The sequence below is a fragment of the Sebastes umbrosus genome, chromosome 5 (assembly GCF_015220745.1).
Source record: "Sebastes umbrosus isolate fSebUmb1 chromosome 5, fSebUmb1.pri, whole genome shotgun sequence".
NCBI classification, from domain to species: Eukaryota; Metazoa; Chordata; class Actinopteri; order Perciformes; family Sebastidae; genus Sebastes; species Sebastes umbrosus.
In genome coordinates this window covers 5,136,575-5,160,751 of record NC_051273.1, presented here as the reverse complement: position 1 = coordinate 5,160,751, position 24,177 = coordinate 5,136,575, and the positions used below count along the sequence as shown (strand labels likewise).

At 40.1% G+C, this 24,177-nt stretch overlaps 1 protein-coding gene across 2 annotated transcripts in view; it reads right to left on the bottom strand.

Moving 5' to 3' along the window:
* Nucleotides 1-24,177, bottom strand: part of kank3 (KN motif and ankyrin repeat domains 3) — a 33,071-nt gene that overhangs the window by 8,422 nt on the left and 472 nt on the right. For both annotated transcript variants that reach the window (XM_037769767.1, XM_037769769.1), the window contains 4 exons: nt 6,299-6,371; nt 4,654-4,740; nt 1,797-3,578; nt 599-701 (listed from right to left, as the gene is read on the bottom strand). In XM_037769767.1, coding sequence (XP_037625695.1) covers nt 599-701; nt 1,797-3,578; nt 4,654-4,690 — 1,922 coding nt within the window. In that variant the 5' untranslated portion in view covers nt 4,691-4,740; nt 6,299-6,371. The remainder of the gene's footprint in view (nt 1-598; nt 702-1,796; nt 3,579-4,653; nt 4,741-6,298; nt 6,372-24,177) is intronic.

Here is a 24,177-nt window from a genome sequence, read left to right as displayed (position 1 = left end):
CTGAGAGACACAAATATTTGCTGGAATACAGAGCAACTTGTGCAGTTCACATCTAAGGGCGCTTCCACGTGCCAACATTTAGTCTGTTTAAATCAACCTCCGGTGCGGTTCAACCTCTCGGACCGTTTCCAAGCGAACCAAAACGCAAGCATTTGTTGAGGTGGACACAGGTAAACGACAGGTTAACATGAGTGGGAGAGGATAGAAGTTTGATGTTTGTTTGGGCTGAAGAGAACATACAGTTTATGCTAAATAAAGTCCACAGAAATAGTGACGTTTATAAAGTCATTCGAGATAAACTGGAGAAAATATTTTTTTTCTTTGTTCCACTTTAATTTGTAGACTGAACAAAACTAAAAAGAAAACAAACCAAAAGTATCAATTAAACTCGAATTCGGACTAACCAGACAGACTACGGCTTGTGAAAGTGCCTTCTTTTTGGAAAGCAACACTGCGATCGGAGAGGAAAAAGGGTTTTGTTTCTTACTTGTCAAACCTATGCCCTGGTCAAAGTGTTATTTCCAACCTCTAGACCTTCTGCCGCCCTTATTTTATTTTCACTGTGGTAAAAAATAAAATAAGGTTTCATGTTACTCACCCTCCATTTAGGATGCCAACAAACTGCAGGCTCTTCTTGCCAGCGGCGCGATTCTCGCCTGAGTTACTCCCATCCTTCCTCTTCATGATTGATTTCAGCATACCTGTTTGCCATAAAGGAAGCAGATGGATCAAACAAAGAGAAACACATAACTCACAGCATGTAAACAACTACTCAACATTATGTTTTATCTCTCACTTGAGGATTGAGCCATCTCTTTAGATGACCTCATTTTTGTCTTTCTAGTGCAACTGCTTATAAAGCCATTTTTTTTTTTAATGTTGCATTCATTTTTCAATAAATATATTTCGTATCAGAGTGGGCAACGCTTTATTCTCTGCAATTTCTGAATAGTTTCAATGAACTTTTGTGGAAAGAAATATGTAATTTGTAATTCTTTATATTGAAAAAAAGAGACATTTTCCAATTGGTACACTAATTACTAGTGTTACCTAGTGAGCCAGTGCACAACAGGTTAGCTAGTGCAAAAATGTTAAATTCCTTGCAGGCAAATACACAATTCATCATACAAGTGTCCACTAAAAAAATAATAATGACTTAAAGTTCCAGTGTGTAGGATTCAGTGGCATCTAGTGGTGTGGTTGCAGATTGCAACAAACTGAGTACCCCTCCGCTCTCTCCTCTCTTTCCAAGCATGTCGGAGAACAACGGTGGCCTTCAGGTAACATAAAAACGTGAAAGGCTATCTCTAGAGCCAGGCTGCGGGTCGAAAAGTTAAAAAAATTGCGTTCTAATGTCTTTTCCTGACCACTTTTCCTTGACCTCGATGGTAAAGGAAAGATGAGAAAGAATTCAGAAGGATTTAGGAAAAGACAATTTCTTTTTTAAATGAAACAGTTGAAGCACATTCCTATTTTCCCTTTAAATTAGTACCAGATTACATAGTGTGTAGTTATACGTAGATGTTCCAAGGAACTTATTTGAAATTATTAAGAAATGATGAACTTAATTCAGTCTCTCCATTATGCTCCACTTGTTGTGAATATTAAATTATATTCACTCTCTACCACGTTCCCCAGGATGCACTCACTAATGATGTGTTGTTATATTTCTGCATCAATGTTATAAAGACAAAGAATTCTATATTTGATGCATTTTGTGAATAAAAACACACATGATGTCCTGACCCAAAGGAAGTCTAAACCTACTGTGAAGCCAAATACCTGTAAGTTCTCACCTGTCTTTGTGTTGCTGGCTGCAGTCTTCTCTCCTTGGTCTTCTTCTTTCTTCTCCGCCGTACTGACCATCTCCTCATCTGGTGAGACCTTGTATTCAGCGATGGTCAACTGTCTCTTCTTTAATGTAACTTTTTGCTCAGTCTTTTCCTCAAACAAGTTCTCCCATTGGCACCCAGTGCTGACCACTGCAACAGGAGCTGCTTCTGCTGTTTCCACTACAGCATCACTCTGGGTGAACTGATCGATCTGATCTGCTGTTAAGTTCTCACCCACGCATGCATCGTTCACCTCAGGACAGCACGAAACTGCAGCATGTTTTAATACAGCAGTCGATGTCTCTACCTGGGCATTTGTCATGTCTGGTTTTGCAAGAACCCCCTTCTCAAATGTGACTTTGGACGTTTTCTCCTCCATCTGGGCTTTAAGGATCCCCATGTCTTTGGTGGCTTCACTCAACCGGTCTTCTAGACCCACAATGGACTCCTGCTGGAATTTAATGGTGTCCTGTAAGGTGTCGATCTCCCGCTGTGCTTCGCTGGTCAGCCCAAGTAGTGACTCCATAACCCAAACTTCAGCCTCTTTTGTCTCCACACTGGCCTGAACTCCCTCCTCGTGAACCAGAGGTGCCTCTGTTCCTGTGCCTTTATCAAAAACATTTACCTCGGTGCCCTCAGAGGCATCCTTCACACCCTGGCTGTAGTAGAAAACAACATTGTCCATTGGCAAGTCGCCCCCAACAGCCACTGATTTCTTCTTAACAACTTTTTCTGGAGCTTTTACTAAAACTTTTGATGACAGTTCTGTAGCTTTCTCTTCCTTCCCCTCAAATTTCTCAGTCAGCCTTTTCATCTCACCAGATTTCCCGAGGCCTTTATGTCCAGGTGAGGATGGTGCAGTCAATCGACTGTGGACACTGTGGTCAGTTTGAAGGATCTCTGTGGTTTGGGTGGAAGACTCTGTGGACTGTTGCTTCTGCTGGGCCGCCTCCGTGGCTACTTTCTTTTCTTGCAGTGCTAACACGAGCATTTCTTTCTCTGCACGAAGCTTGGCAACCTCTTTCTCAAGCGCGGGAACACCCTTTACCCTCTCTTCCATCTCCTTCAGCTGTTTCAAGGCTATAGCCATCTGCTCTCTAACCGTCTGCAGCTGGCTGGGTGGGATCGGGGTCATTGTGGCACCAACAGCTGGAGTGCTGCGCCCAGAGGTCTGAGGACTGGGTTTAATCCAGCTACTCGGCAGAGGCTGAGTGGACGGAGAGGGTAGGACCTGTTTGGGAGGATCTGCGAGCTGGAAGCGCCCACCGTTCTGGTGCTGGTGGGTTTGTTCCTGTTGTAGCCGCCGGCTGGTTTCCAGAAGAGTCCGCTCCACTCTGGGGTTGCGCTGCGGTGGAGGAGGTGGCACTTTGGCTCCGGCAGACAGGGGAGGACCGCTGAGGAGTGTCACAGGGGAAAGACAGAGTCCTTCGCAGGGAGCTGACCCAAGGCGGTTTCGTGGTGGCGGCGGCGGAGGAGCTCTGCCATCCTCACTGGCCGGAGACGCCAGAGACTCTGTGGATGTCCAGCCACTGGTACGTCCCCCCGCACTCCTCTGGGAGAGTTTGACCCCTCGGCCAGGTCGTCGGGAGCCGATGGGTGCCCGGCGGACATTGTGCCCACTTTCTATCTCTTCTACATATTTGAGGAAGTCCAGATCCAGCTGGAAACCATACGGAGTCTGGACAGAGTAGGAGCCCGGCTGGTCAGCCTCCTCCTGACTGGAGTAGATGAATGGAGAGCCCAGATCTGAAGGGAAAAGGACATGTGAGTGGACAATATGACTACATCATTGGTACTTAAAGATGGCCTGTGGAGCTTCATTGTAAACATACATTCAGTGTTTTTCACCAAAACGCATTGTGTGGATTCTTGACATCTAACAAATGTGTTAAATGTGTTTCCTGCCTCATAAAACACTTACAATGCACTTTTTTTTGTGGGGAATATTTTAAATCCTACATTGATTACATCCATAGCTACTAGTTTACAGGTAATGGTACTCATGTCTGCAAACCAGACACTTTTGAAGTTGCAGTGGAGATGAGGACACTGAACAAACTGATATCCATCATGGATAATCCTGTCCACCCTCTCCACAACCAAGTGGACAGACAGCGGAGTTCTTTCTCTAATAGACTGATTCAGCTTCGCTGTCACAAGAACCGACACCAAAATACCTGTCGACAGGTGCAGAAGTCTCATTGAGAGTTACAGAAATCGCTTGATTGCAGTGATTGCCTCAAAAGGTTGTGCAACAAAATATTAAGTTAAGGGTACCATCATTTTTGTCCAGGCCAGTTTCATTAGTTTGTTTTTTTAAAATGATTCTGTTGAACCAAAATTCAAAAGCAATGTCTGATTTTCATTAGTTAAATTTCAGTAAATATTTATTTATTATTACTTTTGTCAGTTTCAAGTTATTTCAGTGACCATTGTGGGTTTTTCTTTCTTTAACGGAAGGGTACCAACAATTTTGTCCACGTGTGTATGTGCCAAGTGTTGATGGAGTATACCTATTATAGACAATACACTATAATATGACAGTGTGTCATCAGAGACATCAAAAAATTTCAAATATATTTTGTTTCCTGCTGTTTAACAGCATTGTGATTCCATCTGAACCATCTCAATGTGGTAAACTCCACAAACATGCTACTGGCAGGTCAAAACAAATCACTTGAATCATGACAACAATAAATTAAATTTGAATTCTACTGCATCTCAAAGAGAAACCTAAATATGTTCACATAGTCACAAAAGAAATCGGGGGTATGAGGTGGAAATACAAAAAAAACAATGGCATCTTCATGCAGTTTCTTACCAGGCAGCTTTGGGTTAACTTGCACCGACTGAGTCATTTTTCAGGACTGGGACCTTTCAGCACACACAGCTTCAAATCAACACCTCGCTAAAGAAAACAGACAGTGACATGAGTGCATGAATGTGGTTATGACCAAGAGGGAGGAAAAGGGTGTCATTTCTAAAAACACTGCACAGTAGTGGGCACAGGTCCGTCATCTGTTACCTACCGACGGTCAAAAAGTGTGCTTTGATTTTATATCACAGATTTATTCTGTAAGCATCAAACTCACATTTTCTAAATGTTAACATCAGCATGTTTCTTTAATAGGAGACACACAACAAACAAGTGGCTCCTTGCTCTCAGTTTACTGGCAGACATAGATGCTTCTTTATAGGACTTGTAAACTCACTACAAAGTGCAGAAACCTCTAAAGAAGTTTATGTGTTTTCTTTTGGCTCGCTAACACACGTGACTGAATTCAAAAGAAGGTGAATTCCTTTCTTTCAGAGATAAAGAGGTTTTTTTTAAATGGATTGTTTGCTTTGGGTCTTTAGAGGTGTTGAAGTAGGTTGAGCTTGACATCATCCGTATCTCAGAGTGTGTGCGGGTACGTGTGTGCGTGTGCGTGTGTGTGTGTGTGTTCAACTTTCAAGCTCTCGGCCTCTTTACTAGAAGTTGCTGGAGCTTTCAGGGGATCCCTGCAGTAGACCTTCTTAACAATAAGAGTCACTTAAAGTCACTAAAAGTGCAAGATACATGCCTAAAATTCAAATGTATGTTTGTGTGCTAGTGTATAGTATGTATAGAAACTTCTGGCACACAGTGCAGTTGGCAGTCAGGAGAAACACCTCAGAACAAAGTCAACAACAAAGAGTTGAACAGTGTCCAAAACCCACAAGACAGCTGCTCCATTAATGGAAGCATCACAGCATCCAACTGCACTGAGAAACCACAGGATTGTTCTCAGCACAAGGCCGCTGAGACCTGACATACATACTGCTGCACTGGGAAATCTATCATAAAGCATAATGTCTATTTATTCAGACACATGAGCCAAAGAAACTCTATGGGGACTGAACACATCATTGAAAAACAACAATGCAAAATATAAAAAAATATGAGAATACTCCAAAATTAAAAAATCAATTTTTACATTTTTTTAAATATTTTAGTTTAGTTTTTTAATTAATACATAAAAAGCTGTATGGAAACGGCAAAAAACAAATAAAACTTCCTTTACTTGAGGTGATTTTTGGTGATTTTTGTCTTTGTTGAAAAAGAGTTCATGCACTAAATGGTTTGGGGAAACGCCTCCGCCAATAAATTATGACGTAGTGAACATTTAGCTCAGATGACTGATCAGCCATTTCCGCTGTTGGCATCATGTCCGATATTCGCAAAACGTGTGAATGCTTGTCTTCATCACTGTACAACATGAGACCAATATCAGCCGACATAAAAGATTTTTTTTTTATTTTTCTCAATTGAAACAAGTTCCTGAAGACATCTCTCCACTTTTCTGTCATAGATGGTTAAATGGGCTTATTTTGTGTCCGGTTTGCAACCTCTACTACTTCTGCATTGTTTACAATTTCTGATTCTTACAAACAGTCCCTTTAAATATGACAGGGTGTAACTTTAGAACAGTAAAATTTGAGTTTACCTCTCAGCCGCTCTGTGAGCGATTCATGCAGCTGGAGTTCAGGCTGGTTCCCTCCTTCCTGTTCCACTCAGCCCTGAGAGAGAGAGAGAGAGAGACATCCACCATCACAAACATACCACAGTGCAGCATATTGCCATATTGACCATCTTGCAAAGAAATTAAAATTCACACTGGGTTTTCTGTACAGACTAAAGTCCTGTTTTTCCATGGCATCAAGGAAACGCTTAGTTGCTGGCCTTTTCTTGACTCAGATTGATTTTGGTGATACTATTCACAGGTTTTCCTCACCGTCCACCTTGTTTAAACTTGACCCCCTATATCACTCATCCCTGAGGTATGTCACTAATACTGGCTTCAGGACCCATCATTGTACCTTATACAGCACGGTAGGATGGTCATTCCTTACTCCGGAGATTACAACATTGGTACATTTTACTCTATAAGATCATCTCTGGCAAATTTCCTACTTACTTAAACTGGAAGTTTGTAATTCTCCAAAACAGCTATAATCTTAGGTCACATAAATGGCTTCAGATAAAAAGGGCCTTCTATCAGCTGGCAACACAAGCCTGATCCACTACGGTCCTGGTCCTGGAACGATCTGCAGGCCAAGCTTAAACTTGAGACCCTTATCTCTTTAAATGATTTTAAACTTAGAATAAAGGAAGTGGTCACTGCAGTAGCTTCAATTAAATAACAAACACATGACCAACATGCTGCTCTGTTAATGCACTGTAGGATGTATTTTGTAGTACTTATTGTTGCTGCCATGAGTCATTGTTGTTGTCTTGTTATGTGTTGGATGCTGCTATTTGACCCTGTCTTGGCTAGGTCTCCGACGATGTGTATCAATTTGTCACCTGTGTGTAAATACCACACAGAGTGAATCTGGAGACTTTCAATCAATTGATTTGTTAAACAAAGCTTCAACCTTTCCAGCTGTTGCTAACCAGACGGTGCTTTTTATGTTATTTTTCTATCTTTTGCAGAAATCCAAGTATATTTCATCTCAACATTGGACGAAAAGAAACATGTACAAGACCAGAGAGGATGTGCTGTCACTTGACAAGACGGGATGTTAGAGAAGAGAGCAAGTAGGAAAAAGCCTCGACTCTGGACAACAGGACACCGGCGTAAACTGTGACAAGGTGTGCATCCACCTGCACCGCCACAAACCTCATTATCACAGGTGTGTGTGGGTTTACTAAGGAAATTATAGGTGTTGCTGTCCATGTGGGTTGTATAAAGACGGTGTGCTTTGGGTGTAAAACAGTTTTTAAAACACAGAAACATTTGTGCAACACAAAATCACAGGTACGTGTTTTCATATTTCAAAGAGCGTCTCAGATACAGTAACTCGTACCCCCCCGCACCTACACATAAACCTCACATACATGCAGTCATTAATTTTTGTTTCAAACACACACACACAGATGTGTTTTCCAGCAGCCTCGGGCACATTCCTACCACATGCTGTTGCAACACGTCGGTCGTCCTTCTAGCTGACTGACTACTGATAACCTATAAACACACACACATCATCTGTCAGCTCAGACTGCAGCAGACAGACCGCTTATTGTCAAAGTAAAGACCACAACATTCAGACAGACAGAGGACTAACTATCACAGATTATATTATGGAGTTATTACGGACAGTGGATGAATTAAAATACTGTAAATACGCAGTGGATAGAAAAATAATCTTATCTAACTGATAACGGCGTTTCTGCTCAGTGTTTCTGTCAGTTTCTATCATAGACTGTTTATAAAGATGGACAACGCGTCTCCACTGCCTCCCACTGTACAAAAGTGAAGCCACAATATCCCGGATACGGGAGCTGCCGTCTTGATTTTGACGTAATTTAGAGCCAGAGTCTACGCAGCGGTGATCAGGGGGCTGGAGCCGCAGTATCAAGGTCCCGCCCACACACCCACCAAGGCCAATCACGAGTCGAGCACGGCCACAGAGTGAGCAACGTAGCTGCTACGTTAGCACTACGGTAGCTGTTTGGCTAGAAAGACACAACAACTAACCATAATATCTCCATAACTACATTTATGATCAAATTGACACAAGTTCTATTACACAGACTTGTGACGGTTATAGAAAGTTAAAGTTACATCTCCTCCCTCTCCCACCTCCGGCTGTGCAACTACTTCACTCAGAGCAGCTGTCAATCACAGTAGTCAATCATGACGTCTCAACCCCTTTTTATAGCATCAAATAACTAATTAAAACCAAACTTATCAGACAAATGACAACTTCAACATAAATCTGTGTGATAAGAACTACCTATAATGACAGAAACCATCTTTGGGAAAAAATGTATTTGACGTGTACTTTGACTTTTTAGTTTGGCCCATCCACTAACATGGAGGAGGCGGGATAAATGACCTATACTGCAGCCAGCCACCAGGGGGCGATCCAGATGTTTTGGCTTCACTTTTGGGGAGCTGTCATGTCGTCCATCTTTATATACAGTCTATTCTATTCTACTCTCAAGTCAAAACACAGTAAGCATGATGCTGCAGCGTCCAAGCCAATCAGACAAGTTATACAAAAAGGTTTTCATTGATGTGACCTCACCTCGTTGGTTTGCTTTGGTCCGAACCAGAGGGAGGTAGTTTACTGTACTTCGAGTTTGTTTTGGATCAAATACAAGCTAACCAGAGGTTATAAACAAGTCACATGACTCAAAGATGGTTTGTTTATTGGGCAATTTTAGCAGCATGTAATCTTGCCTGGTTGGAATTATAGGAGATTTAGAAGTTGAAACAAATCTGGCTTCAGTTTATGCAACTTAAGCTCCAACTCTTCTTCTGCACATGATCAGATGTGTTTAATTTGCAATAGGTAAATTGGATTGCACTGCTACTTATGAAAAAAACAAGTACAGATTGTATACAAATTTGGTAATCTAAAGTTTTTTCCCCCCTTCCTTTTATGTTCTACTAAAAGCTGTATGGCATTGACCTTTAATAGTTAAGGTTAGGCATTGACCTTGAATGGTTGAGGTTAGTATAGGTCGTCCGGCAGCGAGTCTTGTGAGAGTTTTTGCAAGTTTTGGCAACTTGTGGGTAGACACAACCTGATAAATATGCCAACTAATCGAGTCCATATACGAGTATAGTATTAAAGGATGAATTGCTGGTTTAACAGCACTAAACTGGAGTGGCGACATCCACACCATTATTTTCATGACATAGTATCATAAACTTTTCTTAAACTGAACCGAACTAAACCAGGAAGATGGCTGCTGCAAGTGTTGAGAAGAATCCATTTCCATAGAGCATTATTCATGAAACTGAATTGCAGTGTTGCAAAGTTAATTAGATTGTTTAACAAACAAAATTCACCCCCAACAGTCAAGTCTCTCCTCCTCCCCACATCTACTCTTCTATTCTCTTCATCTCTACCCTCCTCACATGACTCATTTCTCCTCTTCTTTTCTCACCCACCACACACACTCCTCTCAAGTGTTGCTGTTTTTCTCTCTGATTTGATGACAGACAGCAAATTACAGACCTCAGGGAGAAGCTGCATTCCTGCTTTCTACACCCCCCGAGTCCTGACCAGCTGAGAGCCACGCTGTCGAGTCTCTCTCGCACCACTGAGTGCCAATGCTCATAATGACACTTGCACAAGCCGAAAACAAAATAACAAAAATGCCCATAAACGCGTGTACGCGAGGGCACAAAGCAACAGAAACACAGTGCAAACTCATCAGGTTTCCCAGTCTTTTCTAGAGATCATTTTCCAGCACATTTTCAGTGATGATCTAGCTGGTATGACAGACAGCGATCGTGCCATAGGGGTGTAAGAAAATATAGAATATATCGAGTATCACAATATTATGTTTTGTGATACTGTATCGATTCTCAAAAACACTATTGATTTTTCTCAGTGGATGTGTCCTCTCAAAGTAGTGCTATGATGTTAGATGTTACAGGGATACTGCGATAAATGCAAATCCAGATCCCACTGTTCTGATTGCACAAAAAAAGTAAACTTTTAACTCAGATTTTATGTACATGGTGACAGCGTCTACTGTTTTCCAGGTTTTCCAGGATGCGTGGGATCCCTGTTTGTGCATATATTCACACACACACACACAGAGTCACATGATACTGCAGTCAGACAAAGACGATGTTCACAGCTACAAATTTCCGTCAACACGTTGTGGGCATACCACCTTAATCTAGTCAACACCTAACTGTTTTTATTGTGAACAGATAGACTTCATTGTTCTTCAGACTCACTAAACAGCCTTAGACGACGTCTGTATTTCCATGGCTGCAAATTACATGACATTCTTCAATTTTAAATGCAACACTGCAATCAACTTTAAAGTGCAGCAGCTCACAGTCGACACTACAGTCGCATTTCTTCACAATGCAGCAACACAATACTCCTCGATATCTGCCAGCGCCATCAGCAACTAAAAAAGTGTAAAATAAAGCCAAGGCTTTGTGAAACGAGGTGGAATAAATACTCAGATGAAAGATGAAAAGATGAATATTATAGAAAAGAACCCATATTGTAGTTTGGTTATTACGATCCAAAAAGGCTCTACATCTATTTTCATCTGTTGAAGGATAAGTACGGTGTTATTTTATGCTTCCAAAATGTCCAGAAAGTTTCCTGGAAAGAACACGAACTTTGGTACTAATGGTGCCTTCACATGGGGTTGCATATAGTCCATATGAACGCCCCCCTCATGTCGCATTCACGACCTTGTAAGTGGAAAGTTTCTGAAAGCTCCGAGTTTACGAGTTGTGAGGTGTTTGTTGACGTTGTCAGAAATGGCGGAGGCCATGGAAGTTCATTTTTCAGTATATTGTAGTTTTAGTCGTATATTGTTTTTCTTCATAATTTTATAATATGTCTGAGGAAAATGTTGATATTCCCAACGGTCTCGTGTTTTTCCTCTGTCATTATGCCTTTGCATTTCCTGCATTATGTTACCCACTTGCTAGCTGGCTAAATTGTTAGCCTCTGTGGCTTCTAGACACCGACAGTAACGACGCCGACAGTAACGTTGATATTGTTGCTTAGAAGCGGTGTTCTCCCGACTTAACCACTTGAACGCCAAGCATAGTGTACACAACTTCCTATGTTGTGAACACAAGCTCACGAGTTATATTTGAAGGCACCAGAATTACACTGAAAATCAAGACCATGTTCAATTGATCCAATTCCAATTAATGAATTCCAATTCCTATATTAACCTCTTTTAATTAGTGCACAGAAAGGCAGCTGGACATGCAAAAGTTGGCTCGTCTGTTGAGGACATTTTTATTTTACTTTTAACTTGAAGCAAAAAATATTAAAAATTAGAAAATAACAAACCCCTAAACTGAAGCGTTACCTTGTTTTAATTGTGAGCATCTCTTCGAGTAGATAACATTGTACTCACCAAACTACTTGTTGAACTTCGGGAATCCCAGAAAGAAAAACGAGCAGTCAGATGATGTTACGGTTGTAGACAAGCCAACAGTTCAGCCAAAATATCTAAACGCTATTTCTGGAGTTTTATCACAAAGTGATATCTGAAACGTCTGTAACACACAGTAAACTGAGCGTGCACGACTCTGCAAGTCTAGTAAATTCTTTAAACTGTATGGATGTTTACAACCTGTTTGACTGTATGACCGCTCATGCTTTTTCCCCCCCACTGCTGGACGTTATTGTGTTGTTGCAGATCTCAACAATTCAATTGAGTAAGTACAGTTTTATCATCTCTGATAGAAGCAGATTTAGGAGTAACACGCACATTTATTTCTTTAAAAAATAACTTGGTTGACTTTGTCCGTTAGTGACCAAATATGTGTCCTTTAAAATGTCAAATACAGAACAGTAAGTTATTGATATAGTTTTCCCCCTCTGGTTCAGTAAGAACATGTGACGAGTGGAGAAGCACCACGTCGTCCCAGAGCAGACTCAAGAAGAAGAGAACAGTGAGTTGTCCTGCATTCAGTGGAAGAGGAAATGTTGTGCTGGTTCGAGGCTCGGGGGCCATGTTTTGAAAGTGACCTCATCCCCCCCCGCCCGCCATCCTTTTCCCGAGAAGAGCAGTCAATCTGACAAACAAGGAGAGGGTAAAAGCCAACTTCCTCTCTCACTGACAGCAACTTTTACTATCCCACTGCTTTACATGAGAAAAACCCATTCAGTAATCTGCACACAGAAACACAAACACACACACACACACACACACACACACACACACACACACACACACATAGCAACAGAGATACAAAACACAAATACAGGCCTCCACCCCATATGACACACTAGGATTACTATACTTGTGAGGACATTTCATTTTTAGTTTATCATAAAATCCAAATCTTATCCTGAAACTAAACACTGTTCATTTTCCAAATCTAATTTAATAGTTTTCAAGCTTAAACGATTAATAAATTAAATTGATCAAAGGAGACTTCATTGGCAACAATTCTCATATGTAATTGTTTAAGCAAACATGCTAAATATTTGCTGGTTCCATCTGCAAAGTTTCACGTTTTTTAATTATAGTAAATCAAATATTTTGGGGTATTATTTGAACCATTGTTCAGTCAAAACAAGCAAAGAAGTTGGCTTGAGCACTGGAAAACTGTGGTGGGCATTCTTCACAATTTTCTGAAAATATGTAAACTAAACCAATCAAATAATGGAAAAAACAATCAGTGGATCAATCAGCAGTGAACGTTATTATCAGTTGAAGCCATAAACAAGTTACAGATTATAACAATATTCAATTTCTTTAATGTAACTGAGTCAATTATATTTTATATAGCCCGATATCACAAATTTTCCTCAGGGTGCTTTACAATCTGTACAGCACGACACCATCTGTCCTTTTCGAACCTCGCTTTGGATAAGGAAAAACTCCCCAAACAAACTCTTTAAAAGGGAAAACACTGGAAGAAACCTCAGGAAGAGCAACAGAGGAGGGATCCCTCTCCCAGGACGGATAGCCTCATATCACATGGCCTTCTTTATCATCAGAAGAACGGCTAATAAATGGACTTTTAAGCCGACATGGACACGAAGTGGTCAGAAAAATGGAAATGTGAACATCTACGATTCCACGACAACTGGGCAAAAATGATCCTCAACTGCTAACGAAAATCATGTGATATGATAAAAAGCTCCAGAACAGCTCCTAAATGGACCTTGAGGTCAGATTGTTTTGTCGCGGCTGTTTCCAAAGTCAAGACTGAAGACTTTGACTCATTTGTTGCTTTCTGAAACTGGAAACAGCATCTCGACGCAAATGTCAGTTTCAACAAACTTCAACTCTCGACCCAGTTAATCTTAAACCTAAAAAACGTTAATCCGGAACTTAATCTCTCTATCCTTGTGAGGACATTTAGGCCTAATAGACATAGAAATACAAGCACACACACGTAGGAGGGCCTCTCTGCTGCTGGGATAAATCTGCAGTTTCCTGAAGGGAAGCCCACTACTCCCCCAATAAATCCCCCTCATCACCACACACACACATACACACACATAACCCCTTCATGCCCCTGTGGGAGACCTCCCATTGTCTCCCAGTAGGAACTGGTGGCGTTGGTGGTGGTGGAGGGGGGGTCCTGCCAGGAAACCCATCAGGCTGTCCTGAAAGCTGCTTCCTGAAGGCAGCAGGAAAACACCGGAGAGAAGACAAGCAAAAACTTGGAGCTGAACAAATAGAGCCAGTGTGACGCACACACACACACAGACACACGCACACACACACAGACACACTGTGGCATCCTGCAGCCAACAACAGCAGAGAGGCCGACATCACATGATTTGATGATTAGATAACGTGTTCTCACTTTTAGCCAAAGACTCGAGTGTTTAAGTGTCACACAGTAACACTCTCTCGCCTCTATATATATATATACATTTACAAACATACATACGCGACTTTCTGTCTCCAATCTCTTCAACATAAATCACACTCTGACGTCACATCTCGCGTGTCCTGCTGTATCCAGATAAAAAGAGAAATCATCTTTCTTTATAACAGTCAGGTTGACTTCAAACATCACATGCGTCCTGCGTCTCCTCCCTCTTCCTTCCAGATTCTCCAGCAAACACAATCAGGCACATTCAGCCTCCACAATGAGGCTTTATGCCCGTTTGGTGGCAATGCTGTTTTCGAGAAGTTCTATGAAGCCTCGTTGTTTTCTCCACACCAGACGCCCCTTCAGCTCTACACTCCATGCCTGTTCCCGACTGTGTCCAGGTCACAAAATGTCACAAAGTGAATTTAATAAAGTCATTGGGGAAAAAAGTCATTTCACACCAAGCACGGTTTTCCTTCAAAAAAATGTGCACAGAAATTCATAAGAACTGATTTTGTGGGTTCGTGCACACCACAGCGGAACAATCACAAACAAATGTGGCAGATGACAACAGGATCAGTTCAGGCTAACACAACTCCCACAACACACCTAAAGCCTCATCCATTTTATATTCTACATTTATCAATGTGCACATTTACAAGTCTATGTTAATATAATATGCCAAGACTGCATGTACATTGAAAGAGGTACTGATTGCTGAGATGGAGGCAAAATCCATAGTCCTTGTTCTGAGCGAAAACACGTTCCATCGTTCATCTGATATCTGAGGCTTCAGTAGTCTGAGTTAGGGATGCACCGATCTTTTTCAGTCCCGATAGCGATACCACGGCTTTGGGTATCGGCGGATACAGAGTACCGATCTGATACCAGTGTTTAATTTATAAGCTGTATGCCTCACTGTGTGGAAGTGACTGGGATCATTCTTTTATGTGTAAGGAAACATCAGGCTTGACTTAAACATTGCTTTTCTAACTTTGTAAAACAAAATGTAATAATACATAGATATACAGATATTGAATTGTTATTTATTATTAAAAAAATAAATCGTACACCAAAAACTTAGCACAAACATCTTCAAAACCTTTTAAATGCAGGAAAAAAATTCTAATTCCAGTATATAATATATATAGTATACAAACATAAAATTTAATTTAATAGATGGGCCCCATTGTCACCGATATCCGATCCAGCTATCTGAGTCAGTATCGGCCCGATATCTGATCCGGTATCGGTGCATCTCTAGTCTGAGTTTGTCAAATCAAGTTGGCATCTTCCAAAGTTTCAGTCCTCTTAGTACAAAAGTCTCACTTTGTGTTCCTGTCCCTCACTTACAATTGTAAAAGTATTTTGGTAGATTCTCTCGTGCCAGTAACAACTTTTGTTGCTGTTGTGAAACTGAACTGAACTGCATTGTGGTTTTTCATCCAGTAAAGATTCAAACATGGATGACCACAGAACCAAATGACCTGACTGGACATGAATGAATTCTTGGAATAGCAACATTATATGTTTCTTTCTGGAAACAATGATGTTAGCATCGGTTTGCAGAGCTGCACAGTTTGTATCCCAGCAGCAGCAGCAGCAGCATCCAGTCAGCTGAGACTGAGGCGGTCCGAGGCTTCACGGCTGCTCCCCCCTCCTCCCTGAAACTAAACAGTGCTCTCACAAATCGAGTTTTCCCCAATTAGTCAGTTTCCAGCTCTGATGTCATTCTGCATTTTGGACTAAAAACACCTTGTTTTCCCTCTGTGGTGAGACACAAACTATCCAGGCCTGTTTTCCCAACATGACAAACTGAACCTTTGTTGAAGCTGCTTTTTAAATGCAACAAGAAAAGAACTGAATTTTCCATCTACAAATTGTGTCTCTTTCCGCCCATTTCCTTTTCCTCAAATCACTTCAGGTCTTTGTTTTCTAGCCAAGCAAATAAGTAAAATAAACCAGCTTATTGCATCTCTAAAAGTCTCTCCGAGTTGACCTAGATATCAGGTCCACAGATTTCTGTTTAAGACGTTGACCCATTTGTCTCTTTCACAACGGTAGCAACTGGAGTCTCCAGATGTTTGATTCTCATAACTACAGAACAGGACCAGATGTTAGCAGCTTTCTGCCCAAGAACAACTGAAATATGTGTATATCATGTTATTTCCTTCACTGGTGGAAATTATACCAGTTCAGCATCTCTTTGATGGAGAGCGTCGGGGTAATGACAAGGTGTACGTAGGGCTTTGAAATGTCTTCCAAACCTCCTGCGAACATACCTTCATCACCGTGGAGCTGCTGCTGTGGAAAATACATGTTGGTGGGCTCTAATTCAGTTTTCCATCAGGCACTGATTCAGTTAGCGTCTCAAATTTGGGCTGCTCATTACTCCTGAGGGGCAATCTGATGTCTGCCTGGCATTACGAAACGTAATTGAACATATCGATGCCATGCAGCCATCGCCGAGACAATCTGCAGAGTGGTCTCACCCAAATTGCAAAAGAGACTCCTTTCATAAAATTTGGCTTTTACTTGCCCTTCTTCTGTTGCTTCGTCTGTTACGTTACTTATTAAATTTGTTACAAAGTAACTTACTAATGCTTCGTAGAGGAGTTGTGAGCAATAACAACTCACTTTCAGGTTGTCAAATTGTGTAAAGTACCTCTGGCTCCACAGGGATAATCAATTTGTCTTTTATAGCTCTTTAGTTCAGACTCCAATGGACCGTCTGACCTTTCCCACTGCAACCACACGAGGTGAAAACAATCTTTGTAATCCAATTTTATTCTTCTTTATATAACTGCCTTTCTTTTTAAAACTAATTTTAATGTTCCGTTGGCTTTTTTTATCTCTTCTTTCTTGTTTTCATCTTGTGTGGCTGCAGTGGGAACCGAACATGTCAGTGCTGTTCAGCCTCTTTATATGACTTCATAGGGCAGAGGTGCTTTTCCACAGTGCTAAACACAACGTTTCTTCCATTATGAGCCAGTGAACAGAGGTGATCTCTGTGCTGCTGAGCCACTTTGAAACTGGAGTTCAAGCCCTCACTCTCACTTTGTCCTCAGAGACGTTGTCACAGCCATCACATTCAAAATCTTGAGACGGCGTCAGAGAAAGTTTGAGTTCAACCACAAACTAAACTTCACTCTCTTCAGTAGCGCACAAAAACGTTCATTGTTTGATCCAAAAAGGAAAAATTGGGTCCAAAAGGTTTTGTGGCATCACAGTGACATGCAGGAAGTGTTTCTAAAAGCAGTCGTGGTTTGGTTCCTCCACAGAGAGAAGTGGTCAGCTGAGGCAGAGCGATAGTCTGACCTTCATGGTGCTCAAACCACAAGAGTTGAACCAGTCTAGCCTGACTCTGTCAGATGGTTTGTTACACAGAACCATCTGAGAAGCCGCCATTGAAAACTGTGAATCATGATCAGTGTCTGGTAGACTAAACAAATTCACCAGATGAATCAAAATGCAGCAGTGATTGGGTAGTTTGGCATTTTCCCACCCTGATGTTTGTGCACACAGTTTGATTAGAGCCTCTTTCCCAAGCTCTGCCCAAGTACTTGAGTTAACGTGGGTATTTTTAGCCCAGTGTTTTTCATTCAGTGTTTCTCAGGCAGTGGAGATAGCAGAGGATTAGACCACAGCCATAGACACTCACTGACAATCCTAGAAATTCATACACTACTATTGTTTTGTTTAACTATTTGTTTTACATTCATCAGAAAGCATGACTGGTTGTTACTTCATTTACAGCAATTTGCAACATTTTAAAGGATAAATCTGGCGATATTCTGTATTTTCATCTTTATGTAAACAAATCCTGTGAAAAGACCAAAACTAACAATTAATTGATCCCACTAAAAAGTAGTCTGTGTAGGCAAAACCTGATGCATCTTAATCCAGCCCCGTCTCCTAAAAATGATGTTTCCATACAACTAAACTGCATTCTCAATTAGGTTTGGAGGGAAACTTATTTTGTCGCATATTACATTTGTCTTTGACATATCACAAATAGTCCGCGGACGACCACAGCGAGTGACATAGTACAACAAGCAACGTGCAGAGAAGGTGACGTAGTATACTGAGCGACCATTAGGTAAGTTACGTGGAATAATAAAGTTATCGGTCTAATAACGAGTATAAACAGAGAGAAAGTCCCCTAAGTGTGGGTGGGAGCGGTGGTGGATAGGTCAAACAAACAATGGACTTTCCCTCAGGAGACTGAACTAAAAGTCAACGTTCACTTATGTAGTGAATTTGAAAGCATACCATGATGTTTTTTACTAAACCTAACTAAGTAGTTTTGTCGCCTAAACCTGACTAAGTAGTTTTGTTGCATTTTTTTGTTTTGTTTTGTCTCAATGTTGTAGTCATTTTAAGCCAAATCATGTTTTTAACTAAACCTAACTAAGTAACACCAGTTTCATTTGAAGGCACCATTTGCACTATTCACACCTTTTTGAATAAAGTTGGTTAAAAACTACAGCGCCCAGCTGTTTAAGGTAATTATTTCCTTTTTATTATAGCCTTTTTGAAAAAGGAAACTATATATATTTTTGACCTTTTTTTGAAGATTTATTTAGTGGGAACCATTGGGGTTTGGGGCAGACAGGGTAGGGAAGTCAGGAAGTTGCTGGTTTTGATAATAACTAAAGAACATCCGCAGCCTTGTCCTCTAATAACCTTTTAATTTGTTACTAAACTGTTCATGATGTTGCACACACGAGGGTGGTCTGTTATCTTGAGATCATGACTTAAGTATTTAATTATCTGGACTTCCACATCTGTTGTGTTCCTGTCACCACCACTCACTCTTATTACCTCAAGATATAATGAATGTGATTCTGAGATGCTCATTCATTTTAAAAAGGTCCTTATCACAAGTTATCTCAAACGATCAAACTATTTTCTCATGTTCAACGGAAATATCAATTTTTTTCCTCAAGATAATTGAGTTTTCCAGTGTCTCATTTTACTCAGAAAGACTGTTCAAGTTTAATGACTAGACAGACTTACATAAACGTCAAAAGAACAGAGTTGATTGAATTTATTCAAAAGGCCAAGAGGAAGGGCTTCATGATGAAAATAATCAGACAACTGAATTGTTAAATTAAGTCACTTTTCCGGAAAAAACACAAATCTGTCATCTTGAGACGATTTGAAACCTGTCCAATATCTCAAGATAACAATTTAATTCAAACTCAATCTGCTAAAAATCTTTTTGAAAAGCACCTAAATTGTTTTCTTGAGTTTCATAAGACCTCGAGACTAACGGGGCAAATAACATCACGAAAAACTCTTGTGAATATTAAAGTGTCTACCAGCTACAAAGAACTAAAATGACACAACTGCCTTTGTTTTACTAATAAATATTTGTGTAATTCCTATTTATTATGTTCTGCTGTGTACAGCTGTGTGTTCTTGTATTGTTAAAGCTCTGTACTTCCTGTCCAGCTTGAAGCCAACTCTGGAGCCATTGTTTTAAAATTGTTGTACATGGTCTCATGCTACAAAAATCAACAGAAACGGATTTCTTTTATACCTCGTAAAAACTAAAACCACGGGTAGGAAACTCGCAGCTACTTCTTTCAAACACGCTGGGCTTCTGAAGAGCTTCTCCTCCTTTCAAGGACAATTTGGAAAGCCACTCCAATCAGAGGATCTGGCATGAAGCTGGAAGTGGTAATTTCCATTTTCAAAGCCTGGATGCCTGCTAATTATGATGAAACATCCTGCTATCGGGTTCCACACAGCTCCGACACTTAAAACATTGCTGCCTTAGAAGGAAAAAAAAAAAGCTTAGAAAGCTGAACTTTAAAAAGGTAAACAAACTACAGACTTTCTCTGAGCAGAGAATTCATTTGTTTAAACTTTCCTGGTATTATTTACATGATTTTAATCAACGACTATCAGCTTTAATAACAAATAAACAACAGGCTCAAAATTCCTCCTTGATCTGATGCGTGAAAAAAACGAAATCGCCCCCGTGAGTTATATTATTAGAGATGTCATGATTCTCCAAATCCATGATTCGATATTCGATTTTAAGGTCATGTTCCAATTTGATTTTCGATTTAAACATGCCATTGTTAGACTATGGAGTCTTGAGTCGTAAAGATCAACAGATAATTGGTTTTATGCCATGACAACTGTCATTTACACTTTCAGCAAAAAAGAAGATCCACTGATGGCAGGAGATGGTACTTTACAACACCAGCTACAGTTTCTCAGAGTTTACAAGGCACAACGTCCCTATCGGCGGCGACATGCTTTACACTACGGCGAGCGTAAACTCCACTTTACAGTACAAAGCGATGTAGACACACAATCACTTTTAAGTGGCGATAACGCGACCGTGGCTGAAATCGCCAAACGGTTTTCTTTGGTTGTTGTAGTCTCTGTAGTTATACGGTCAGCGATATGTTCTTTGTTTACAAAACTCACAGAGAAGGCAAAATGTGGCCACACAGGTGACTCGGGGAAGCAGGAGGATTTTCCAGTGCTGTTGTTTCTCCGTCATCTCCGACCCTGGCCGTGTCATCTTTGAGCTGCTCTACCTAATTTTAACTAATTTCTATACTGTTGGGTACTTAAATCTATAACAATACTTTATAAACTTGTTTCTATATAAAATTTTAATATGAAAACTCACCACTAACTAAAACTGTTGAATACATTTAGTCGAGTAAAATTTACAATATTTCCTTCCTGAAGTGTAGTGGAGTAGAAGTATAAAGTAGCATAAAATAGAAATACTCAAGTAAAGTAAGAGTACGAGTAAGTAAGTACAGTGCTTTAGTAAATGTACTTAGTTACTTTCCACCACTGCGGGCGACAACAGCAAAACAAGGCAGTGTCGGGCGTCTGGGTTAGCTCAGTTGGTAGAGCGGGCGCCCATGTATCAAGGCTTGGTCCTGACCGCGGCGGCCCGGGTTCAAATCCGGCCTGTGGCCCTTTCCGCATCCACTCTCTCTCTCCCCACTTTCCAAGACTCTATCCACTGTCCTCTCAATAAAAATGGAAAAAAAAACCAAAAAAATAACTTTAAAAAAAAACAAAAACAAGGCAGTGTCATCTGGTAAAATCCTGTATTGGCCAATCGAATACATGCAAACGAACATGAATGCTGTGTTTTTACTGCAGTGAGGGGAAGTCAGTCAATTCATGTTTATCTGCAAAGACCAAACAGGAAAAGGTTATGAGCACGGTAATATAAAAATAGAATTTTACGGATTCTCAAAGGCTGCAAATTCAACCAGACGGTTGTCCGTCCTCACCAAGAAGTGGCGTTCACACACAGTAAAGGTCGGAGATAATAATGTAAAAAAACGAAATCCAAAACAAAGAAAACACAGGCTGTTACTGAAGTAAAAATGTAAACGAAGATGGTGAATGAGACTGTTAAACTGCTTGTGCACACAGCAGCGATTAAATATTAATATATGGGTTATTTTGGATTGCAAACCCACAAGATTACCTGTGAAAAAATGCTGGTGAGTCCAGCTTTCTCTTTGCCCATCATGTCACTGCAGGAGTACCTCACAGTCTGGAGGCGCTAAAATTAAAACCACTCGTAATAGAGCTAAAAATACGACAGCATGCATCTTATCAAGCTTATGAGTATGAGCACACACCCAAATTGAATTCAGTTTTAATTTAATAAACTGTCCTTCTGATTTTAGGTGTAAACAACATGAGAACACATGAATTAGGAAGTGTGTATAAAAGAATAAAATGACAGGACCAGGATATTAAATATCCAGACTAGTATCAGAGTGTAACACTGACCTCCCGACACCTCCAACTAAACTTACAGTCAATCTATTTTTGAGGCGACAGCAGTAAGTCAAACCCCAGAGTCCTGTTGCAGAAAAACACTTTACCCCCGGGTCACAAAGTTGTTGAGAGATAAATACTAATTTAAAGTTTCTGCATACTCAAGTCATCCTTGTGCAGCAAATCATCTTGTGGTTATCAAGTTAGGAAATTTCTTTGCCTTAGTTATATTTCAAAAGCAACATTAAGACACAACCTCCATCTGAAAATGAGATTACAGTTAAGAAGACAGTAGCCATTTAAAACTGCGTATTTAGATTTAATTTCTGTTTCGTTTTACAAGAAGACACTAAAATGAAAGTTCAACAAAAAGGCCACCGCATCTGGATTCCTAACTAAAATATATAAACATTCATTTTTTCCCTTTAGCTTTTATCCAATCAGATTGTTCCATATTCTTCACACTTATTCCCAAACCAGTCAATAGATTCCCCGCTTTCTCAAAGGTTACAATCAAATTTAAGCTCACTCATAAACAAGAAACAAAACTTTCATTACTTGAGCTGGAAACGCTCTCCGTAACCAGTAGCAACCATCAACCATCAAACTGGACGCGCAATCAAACTTGTAGTTAAAATAAAATGTGCAGCTTCCTTTTAACAAACTCTTCCACTCTTAAAACCCAGTAATCTGAGGTTGTGATAGAGCGCTGCAGGGATGACGTATTTTTGTAGGCCAACAAAAAGCCAATGGGATTTTTCCAGTGGCTTTTGGATTATTGCAGAAAATAAGCTCTGTGGCAATCAAACATTTATGATATTTACACATTTTGTTCAGCAAGATAATCTTCACAAATTAACACCTCTTTATGATTTTTGAAGTGTTAATGCAATCGCCAGAAGTAAAAAGCTAACGTTAGGCTATAAACGAACTACACCAAGGTCGCATGACCGTGAGTATAAACAACAAGGCTGTAAAGGCGGATGAGTCGGTGATGACATTTAGTCTCATTAAGCTACTAGTTAGTAGCCGCCTTTTTAAAGACACAATTAGTATTTATTGATGTATTTTATGTCGTAGCAAAAAACGCTAAAATCTCTTCAGCTTGTGTTAACCACTGATCTTATTTCAGGCAACGAAATGCTAGTTTAGTTTCTAACTAAAAACCCATTGACTTCAAGACGAGGGAACAGGAAGTGTTAAAATACTAACTAATTTCTGGGTTTTGGGACTCATTCCTGTAGCACTATATTACCTTCTTTAACATCTAACGCCAATATATTTTTAAATGATTTTGTTCTACAGTATCTGCATGTGGCAGCTACAATATGGCTATAGTTTAACAATGGTTAAACCTTCAATAACCGACTTGTTGTGGCCACTTATGGGGCAACGGAAACAGGTTGCGAACACAACATTGACATGTCATCACTTTTTTAAGTTTATTTTTTGTGCTTGTTAGCAAATAGCTGCTTTTTTACCACTCCAATAGTTACAGAGTTGTGTTCATAGCCACCTGATGAATAATGTCCAATATGAACTCTTTTAGCTCTGTTTTGGGTCTCTACCAACCAGGCTTCAACACTTCTGACAATAGAGGATGTGGAGGGGGGATTTCCATCCCATGTAGCAGCCTCACCCACAACAGCATCTGGGAGATATTTCTTCTATATCTGCTCTATCAATTATAGCAAATAAACTATTTATGAGGCACTTTCCAAAACAAAAGTGCTTTATGGAAGAAAGAAAAGGAAGGAGTTGGAGAAGGAGATAAAAGAGACAAGAATTCATGCAGAGTTGTACAAACCACAAAATAAACAAGGTATAAAACCAAAGGGAAACAAAAGGGTTTTAAGATGCTTCTTAAATATGCACTGATTTGTGAAGCAACAACAACACAAATATGATCACAAAGGCACTAATACACTGCATCTATATCTGTTGAGAATATCAATATCTGAAATTATTAAATCACATTATACTTCTCAGACTAGGACACCCCCAAAACACCAGTTTTTAGACAGACTAGTTACATTTTAAGTATAGAAAAGGACCTTTGGTTTGGCGATTCCTTCAAAAAGTAGTGAAAAATATTATGTCTGAGAGAGTCATAGGGTCAAAATATTAGGATATATGATTAAGAAAATCCATAACAAATTGAAACCTGTATTAACAATAATATAAGTCACTTTTTAGGGCTATAAAATGTCTAAATTGACATATAAGGTAGACCTATGACTTTAAAGATAGAAATCATA